The following is a 9,286-nucleotide window of genomic DNA, read 5'->3' as shown; positions in this document are numbered from 1 at the left end:
TAGTAGCTTCGCTTTCTCGATTGAAAAAGAAAAAAGAAAATAGGACTTTAAGACTATGCATATGGAATTGATTGCATTTCACCAAGTTACCAATCGAATTTTGGGACCAGGGTTTCACCTGGAAAATGACTTGGTCGCAGTCATCCTTAACCTCCGTACTTAGCTTCGGCAACTGCAACGCCGCTTCTATGGGCTCCTCCGGAGGAGCGATCAGTTCCGGCGGTTTCTGTTCGGCTGCAACGGTGGCGTCTTCGGCAGCGACGGTTCGAAGATAAGACTCGACGACGTTTCTGACGAACTGCTTGCGGTTGGGGTCGGAGAGATCGATGCCGAGTCGCTCGGAGGCGGCGACTCGGATGCTGAACTCAGTAGTCTCTTCTATGTTGGATTGCTTGAGTAAATCCATCACCATGTCCTCGATTTTCCGTCGAGTTTCTGGTTCCAAATCCATATTGCGCAAAAAAAAACAAGAGACCTAGGTTACGCTACTGAAAAAACGAAAGAAGAAGCGCAATTTTGAAACACAGTGAGCAAACGATAATGATAACAAGTTAATGTTGACATGCTCTAGTATATTTTGATATTCTTGTGGTTTCATTGAGATTTGAGGCATGGAATTGTTATGAGTGGAAGTGTGTTAGAAAGACAAAGAAAAAGTAGGTTCCACCGAGATTTGAACTCGGGTTACTGGATTCAGAGTCCAATGTCCTGACCACTAGACCATGGAACCAAGCTGACAGATGCTGGCTTTTCTCATTATAAGAAGAGTTTTGATCAGGAAAAGAAAGTTCTATCACAAATTGGGTGGTTACTAATAAAATGAGTTGCTTAGTTCATGATGATTTTTTTTTTTTTTCAAAAACTGGTGATGTTTATTTTAAAAAAATTAAATCTATACTGAGTGATTTTGGTGGGAAAATGAAGGGGTAGATTAAATTTCGACTAAAAGATTATTCAAATTCTTAATCAGTTGACTTAGGATATTTTTTTAAAGTACCTATTTTTTATACTGAAGTGGAATATTCAAAATTATTTTTGTATGGACATTACCAAAATTCTACATAGCAAAAGGAAATATGACGAGAAGGTAAATTTTATATCAAGAAGACTTATTCGGTGGAGGAAAGAATAGTGTGGGCTTCAAATTATGCAGTTTACATGAAATTAGAAAAAATTATTTGGGTCACATTAAATGAGTGTTTTAAAAAGAACTTTTCTTATTCGTCTTTAGTAAGAATGGCAATGGATCTCTTTGGTAGCATTGTTTTGAGGTATTGAGATGAAAACTGAAGAACTAAAACTTAGTATTATGTTTGTTGGTCTATAAATTAATATTAATATTTCAGTCTCTATCTCCAAAATTTCAATATTTTAATATCTCTAAAAGGTGGGGACACAGGTGACTAAAATCTAACTAATATTTTTTGACTAAAATACCTTCATTCTAATCAATTAATTCCAAATTTACCCTTTGTGCAAATCAAATTAGGGCTTCTTGGCAGCTTTTCTTCTCATTCGTGCATCTTCCATTCACCAGAACACCACTGCTACGTCGTCGCCGCCGTAGCCACCGTGAGATAGTGAGGCGTCGTCGCACATTTACCTTGGTAGGAACCGTGTTCTCCACTTCTCATCCTCTGATCTTCTCCTATGCAGGACCAACATCAAAGACCCCCAGCTGCAGCCTCTGCATCGTCGGTGCCAGGTTCGCCACGTCGTCGTAGCCATCGCGAGGCATGTGAGTTGCCATTGCATGTTCATCTTCATAGCCACTGTATTCTCATATCCTCATCCTCTCCTACGCAGGACCAGCAAGACCCCGGCTATAGCATCTGCCATATTACCGCCGCAATTAGGTCAACCACGACATTGTCGTCGTCGTAGCTTTCGTGACCCAAGACATCAAAATTTGTGTCCTGATCTGCTTGTTTTTAGATTCAGCTTCCCGGCTAAGAACCTCCAGGTCCGTCTCCCACACGCCATCCTCGAGAATAAGACCATGAATCTTATTTATCTTCCGTCGGTCAAGAGTCTGAACATGGAAGAAGCTAGTATTTCTGTCCCCAAATTTTACCCACCGTTCTCTGGATTTTGAAACCAAAGAAGTTCCTCTTGCACAAGAGTATTATTATAATCCTCAACCAACTGTTGCTCTTTTTGACGCATGAAAGAGTTGTCCCTCTCTTCCAAAATCTTCTGAATATAATTAATTTGACGCTCAAGTTCATATTTTCTAACAAAGATGTTACCAAATACTGTAGAATTAAATTCAAGAGAATTCTTCTACATCTCCGAAAGCTTTCCTTGCACCCCTCTAAAGTGAGACCACCAAGACTGTTTCACAATATCTCTATAAACAGGATGAGTAGCCCAAGTCACCATAAAATGAAAGGGTTTGTTCCTTTTTGGCTGCAGGCGCCCTTTACAACGCTCAAAGATAGGACAACGATCAGACTGCAGTCTATTCAATATTTCTGCACAAGCCTCAAGAAAAATAGATAACCATCCACTATTAATACAAACTTGGTCTAGCTTTTTCGCCACCTCAATATTATTTTTCACCCTCATGTACCAAGAAAAATGTCTTCCAATAGTCTTCAAGTCAGACAGAGCATTATTCCCTAAAGAATTGGCAAACTGATCAGCACGTCGACTCAAAAGATGGCAACCCTTAGCTTCATGAGAGAAAAGAACTTCGTTTAAATCACCAAGGACAATCCAAGGCCCTTGAAAATTCGATGACTAAGCTACCAGGTAATCCCAAAGAAGACCTCTTGTATTATACTGCGGACTACCATAAATACGACTACACCTTCAAACCATATTTTCAAGCTGAACTTCGATTGTGACACACTGATCGCAAGCATCAACCAATTTACAACAAGTACATTGCGTTGAAGAAAGGAACCATATACCACCCTTATGCCCTAATGCTTACACTATACCAATAGGATAGTATCCAAGTCTTTTCCAGAACAATTTCAAATATTAAAAGGAAGAATGAGTCTCAAGCACAATAAAAAAAAGGCCTGAATTTTTTAACAAGTTCTTTACAATTCACCTAAGCTAACTTATTAGAAGTACCCCTAATATTCCAAACTAAGATATTTAAACTATCCATAAAAAAAGTGACGAGAGAATATCAAAATAAGTTAATTTAACTTGCACCACCAACCTCAGGAGAAGACTTATCCCCTAGAACGGAACGTCTCAGACCTCCATGCACCACTTCCTTTGATTTCATTGACGAGGCGCTTTTCTCTTGAGCCATAATCACAGAGACAAGCGGCGGGGTAACTCCCTTCGGAACTCCTTGCACCCCTTCCTTCTAAATTGTTGTTGAAACATTATCCTCCCGAACCCCATTCGCAGATACCAGTGGCGGTGTAACTCCTTCCCCGATGAATTCTCGGCTGGACTCTCATGCATATACGCATCCACCGTTGCGCCTCCAATTGGCGAGTTCTACAAGGAGGCCAGACACGGTCATTTCCTAATGGAGGGTCCTCAGGTCGTTGGCATATGTAGAGAAGATGGCACGACTACAAGAAAATACCTCTATTGCCACGCTTTTAAAATGTGGTGAAAAGCTAAAAAATGTGTGGCGATAGTTTTTTACCACACTTTTTGAGCTACTGCCACGCTTTTGAAAGGGTCACATCTGCTAGCAGGGCAGTTGCTCTATCGCCACGCTTTTGGTGACCTATCGCCATGCTTTTTTTTGCCACGCATTTTACATATTGCCACGCTTAAAAGTGTGGCCGTATGTGAGAGATATGGCCACGCTTTTGAAACGTGCCAATAGAGAGATACGGCCACGCTTTCAAAGCCTGGAAATAGAGAGATACGGCCACGCTTTAAAAGCATGGGAATAGCCTTATCAAATTAAAAAAAAAAAATTCATTTTTCTGACTTTATCTTCATCGCTGCACAATATAAATTTTCAATCCTTTTTTATTACTAAACCTATAAATATAATATGCAATTTTAATTATAAGACAAATCAAACAGTAATTAATGATATATATAATTTTTGCTATAAATGTTTTATACATTTAAAAACTAATATTCAAATACAAAATAAATCTCAAGTTCAAATAATAGTTAAAATGATTACAAGCTCTATTTGAATCCAAACACATAGTCGTGCAAAAAAAAACATGAAGATGTGGGGTTATTCACAGAGCGGTGGGGTGAGAGCTGGGGTTCTTCGAAGCTTTTAGGGTTCTGGCCTTCTAGGTTCTTTGAAGAGAAAGGGTGTTTTGAATTATGAAGGAGACAAGCAGCATTTTAAATTATGAAGTAAAACACGTTTTGTTTTTTTATGAGAATCTTTTGGCCACGCTTTTGAAGCGTGCCAAAAGAGTTGTAGGAAATGGCCACGCTTTTAAAATGCCACTATAACAAAACTCTATTGCCACACTTTAAAAGCGTGCATGTTTCTCTTTATGGCTACGCTTTGTAAGCGTGGCAAAAAAAGCGTGGCCAAATCTCGAATCAATTGTCACCCTCATAAAAGCATGGCTGTAGACCCCTTTCACCATGCTTTTTAAGCGTAGCAAGAAAATACGTAGCCAAATCTCTAATCAATCGCCACCCTCATAAAAGCGTGGTCATAGGCCTTTTTTCTTGTAACGCACACAACTAGGTTACATTCTGCCCGACCCAGAATCTCGGTTCCCTGGATTCGCATGGAGTCTGTGGATTGGGCTTTGCCCAAACCAGTAGTAGAGTGTTTGGTTCTTGGGCCTTAAGTGTAGGCTTGTAGACCAACTTAGCCTTTCTTTTCCTCAGGACTTGATGACAGCCCACATCTTCCTCTCTACATGCCTCATTGACATTGACCCCGGTCTTATGCAATGAATCATCCGCTAATTTTGCATGCAAATTGGTGCAATTATTCTTGCCTAAAATTTCGGCCATATGAAATTCAGAGAAATTAAAGTCTCTCAAATTTTTTCCATGCATATAGAAGAAACAAAATGAAACAATAAGGTATTACATTTAACATAGTTATAATAATTAATGAAAGAAATAATAGAAATCATAGATTCACAAACATGCTTCAAGATAAAAGAAAAATCACATAAATCACAAAGGTTAACTTACTAGAAGGAAGAGCAGCCAACAATGAAGAGGCTGATGATGGTGATGAAGAACGATTTTGATGGAGGTAGTGACAGAGACCCCACTACAATGAACACGATTCTCTTGTGACGATCTTGCTAGACAATGAAGAGGCTCTGACGATGAAGACGGCGACGCTTCTGTCTCGGCTGGGTCAGGCAACGATGACGATATTCTCCTTAACTGGGCTAAGCGCATAGAGTGCGACGACAACGTTCTCTAAGGGATGGGACTTGGGCACATGACAGCAATGTTGAAGGTTGTGGTAGGCTTAGAGAAGAGGGGTTGAATCTATGCCTTCCTTTTTGTTGCTGTTATGACCCTTTTAAACAAAATTACAATTCTGATTCTGTTTAAACTAAGCAGCGGAAATTTATGAGACAATTTATTTTTGTCTCATGAATATCAGAAAATAGAACACAGCAGAGAAGAGAAAAGCTAACACCAGCATGTATCCTGGTTCGGTTGCCTTGTGCTATGCAACCTACGTCCAGTCTCCTCCACAACAGTGGAAGAATTTCACTATAGTTAACAGTATTACATACACCAATTTCACAGGATTGACCCAATTCTTTCACACTCAAGTTCTAACCTAACTTGATATTGGCTATGCTAATACCTAACTATTCACTCTTAGTGCTAACCCAACTAAGAAAGGGATACCTTACAGGTACAAGATACAAGACACTTAACCAACCTAAAGAAATTAGAAAATAACTCTAGGCTTTTTTCTCAAGTGTTTCTCTCAGCCTTTTTCCACTCATGGCTTTTTCTTAAGCTTTCTCACAATGTCTTTTCTCACAAGAAATTACAGAAAGATAAACTTAGAAAAGTACATTACAATCAGTAAAACATGAAGGAGTTTGATTTCATCAACAGCCTCTGTGCTATGCGAAAAACCAGATTGGCAAGCCTCTAATTCAGTTTTTCATACTGGCGGAATGCACCTTTGATTAGGTTACACTATCCAGTTAGTTGAACTTCTTCAAAGAGCTTTCTCAAAACAAAACCTCTATTCACTGGTTTTCTCTCCTTGGTTTCTGAATGAACATCAAACCTCTTTTATCTCCTTGCATGTTGCTGGGTTCTTCTTCCAAGGTCAACACCTTGAGCCTTGAGCTTCACTAACCCACAGATACACTTTTTCTCCTTAATCCCCAGAGTAGAAACTCTCCTTCTGACTTCCTTATCTTGACCGAAAGCCATATAGCAGTAACCATAGAAATCTTCCCATGGTCAACTTAATCTTAGCCCTTGAAAGCCAACTTGGTCCCCAAGTCATGTTTAAGACCGTGGATACACAGCAGAGAAGAACATAAACCATCTTTCCTTTGTATCCTATTTTGGATAGAGCAGAGAGTTGGGAAGAAGAGAAGAAGATCTGATGCATGCAAGAGAAAATGGGTTACCTTTAACCTAAGCTTGATTTGGTTTGGATTTTCTGATTTGACTGAAACAGAGAAGAAAGGAACGTTGATTTGGTGAAAGCAAGTGAGAGGGAATTGAAATTCAATTCGGGCTTAGATCGGGTTCTTCTCAAGTTCAGCCCGTTTTGATTTCTTTGGCTTTTTTTGCTTTTCTTTGGGCTCTCAATTTTGCTTTCAGCCCACCATCCTTGCTAATTGCTTTTCATTCCATTTGGGCTATTGAATTCTGGCCTGCAATAATAAATAATTAGTAATAAGTAATTATAATTAATCAACACTAATTATTTATTTTGTCCAAAAATAATGTTTGTCATCACTAATTAATTTGGTTAATTTCTTAACTCAACAATTTTTCCCTTGATGACAAACATGATTTAAGCAAAAATTAAAAAGGAAATGAATTTAAGTAAGGTATAGAAACTCCCTTTGATTTTTGTCATTTGCTTTTATGTTGCTCCCCCTTCCCTTTTCAAGATTAGCTCCCCCTAGATTTATGCTTTCCTCTTTGTTCCTGTTTTTCATTGTTCTTAAATAGAGCACAATAAAGAGCTACATATATTTATCTTGGCTAAGGGATATCAAATAAGCAACATCACATAATCATCCCAACATCAAGCTAATATCAGCAGCAAAAGGATTCAGCCTGTGAAATCAAGTTTTAATGCAGCAATTGGACAAAAATCCCAAAAGAAGTACTAGTAGCTGTAGCATTGCCAAAAAATTCCTAGGACACATTTACCATCCTATTATCCTAGTGCTATTACTTCCTCTTTTGTCATCAAGGGCGAATAATAAGCATGATCAACAAAAACACCAATACAAAACCTGCAAGAAAAGGTTAGATCACAGTCCAAAGTTCTAACTAAACTGACAAAAGTGCAGCAGTATATAGAGTTATTACAGTCATCCAAGGAAAAAAGAAAAAAAGAAATAGTTCAATAGTAGCAAAAGAAACAGAATTCATGAGACAAAAAGAGAGCAGCAGCAGTTTTCATGAGACAATTTCTAGGCATCAGAACCATTCCCTTCCGAATTAGCTTCCTCCTCAACATCAGTGACAGGGTCTTCATCTTCTTGAAGGTTATCGATGAAGGACATGAACACAGCCACTCTATCCCTTGATTTCTTTAGGAATTTCTCATGCTTGCTAGCCAGCTTCCTTTGCTCTTTGCTCATAGCAATCAAGTGATTTGATTGAGAAACAAACTCCTGAACAACATCTTTGACCACATTTAGCAAGGTAGATTTCTTCCCAGTAGAGATGGATGTACCCTCAGTGGAAGGAGCAGGAGAATCCTCAGGGACAAAGTCATCATCTTCATCATCTAGGACAACTCTTTCAGATCTAGTAGGTCCTTTTTGCTGTTTCACTGAACCACCCCCTTTTAGGTATGAATGTCTATTTTGATATTCCTCATTGATCAAGTCAACACCAAAATACTCAAATATGCAAGTTAGAAACATGCCATAAAGAAGTGCTTTGTCCTTTTCACTCCTAACAGTATCAAACATATATCTAACCATCAAGTATGCAAATGAAATTTCAGTTTTGGTGATAAGGGCATATAAAACAAGAGTATCAGTGTAGGAAACTCTTTGATATGAGCCACTTTGAGGAAGAATAATGTGGTTGACCATTCGGTGCAACTGAGCACGCTCATACCCTAGGGCTTTGTGAGTGGGTGTAATGCCATCAATTAAAGAAACATGTTCACAGATGTGTGCCAATGCATCATGATAAGAAATTCCAACACTTTCATCCCACTTAACCGAAGTGTAAGCACAAGGCCCAACATCAGTATACTTCAAAGCATCACTGATAGTTTCATTGTTTAAAACTATGTCTCGGCCCTTTACATATGAATGAGCAGTACCTTCATGATAAGTCATGTTTGCATAAAATTCTTTGACCAATAAGGGATAAACAGGCTTTTTGATATCAAAAAGATGATTCCAGTCCAAAAAAATCAAGTTATCAACAAATGGAAAATCTTTTCTTTTCAAAGATGGCAGATCAGCGAGGAAAGAGGGACACAAGGTACAGTACTTGATAACCCCATCATAAAAGTCATTATTCATGGCAGATTTGAATCTATAGGGATTATAGTTCGAATGAGAGGTCAGAAAATGGGCATTGTGATCAAAAGGTCCAATGTCTGGTTCTTTAACATTTTTGAGAGGAACTCGAGAGTTACCTCGTTGAGAGCACACAGGAACCGACCTGGATTTGGGTTGTGTTGGTTCGGGAACAGGTTCCTCAGCCGTCGGACGTTTGCCCTTGGAGGAGCTAGGCTTCGCAAAACCAGGTTTTGAGGAGCCTGGCTTGGAAGGTGTGACCTTCGGTGGTGGTGTTGGCTTGGCAGAGGCAGGGTACCTTGGCGTGGTCTTAGTTCGTGCCATGGGAGTAGTGCGAGGAGGAGAGGTAGGAGGAGAAGGAGATGGAGTAAAGGTCCGGTCTTGGGAGCGAGTGGAAGGCTTTGTGGGAAGTTTGTACACTTTTTCACGAGGAGGCCTTTTAGCAATGGTTTTCTTTCTCATTTAGTTGGTTTCTGTCTTTTGAGGGAAGATAAGCAGTAAAGTGAGTGGGAAGAAACCGAAGAGTTATGGAGGAAAGAGAGGGAGTGTTGGTAACCGTACCCAAAAGAAAGTTTCTCAAACCATGCAACTGCATCATCTATTGAAAAGACTTGAAAAGACATGACCTCATACAAGAAAGATTTTATTTGATTTAA

The 9,286-nt window shown here is 39.2% G+C and overlaps 1 protein-coding gene and 1 non-coding gene across 2 annotated transcripts in view; both read right to left on the bottom strand.

Annotated features, from left to right (window-relative positions):
- The window catches only part of LOC107645692, a 3,893-nt gene extending 3,117 nt beyond the window's left edge, over positions 1–776 (bottom strand). The window contains exon 1 of the mRNA XM_016349765.2: positions 119–776. Within this exon, the coding sequence (XP_016205251.1) occupies positions 119–451 (333 nt within the window). The 5' untranslated portion in view covers positions 452–776. The remainder of the gene's footprint in view (positions 1–118) is intronic.
- TRNAQ-CUG lies at positions 659–730 on the bottom strand. The gene has a single exon. It is a non-coding gene; the product is annotated as a tRNA-Gln (tRNA).

This window comes from Arachis ipaensis, chromosome B06 (genome assembly GCF_000816755.2).
Source record: "Arachis ipaensis cultivar K30076 chromosome B06, Araip1.1, whole genome shotgun sequence".
Taxonomy (NCBI): domain Eukaryota; kingdom Viridiplantae; phylum Streptophyta; class Magnoliopsida; order Fabales; family Fabaceae; genus Arachis; species Arachis ipaensis.
The sequence above is the reverse complement of the archived record's forward strand: the minus strand, read 5'-3'. Positions and strand labels throughout refer to the sequence as shown.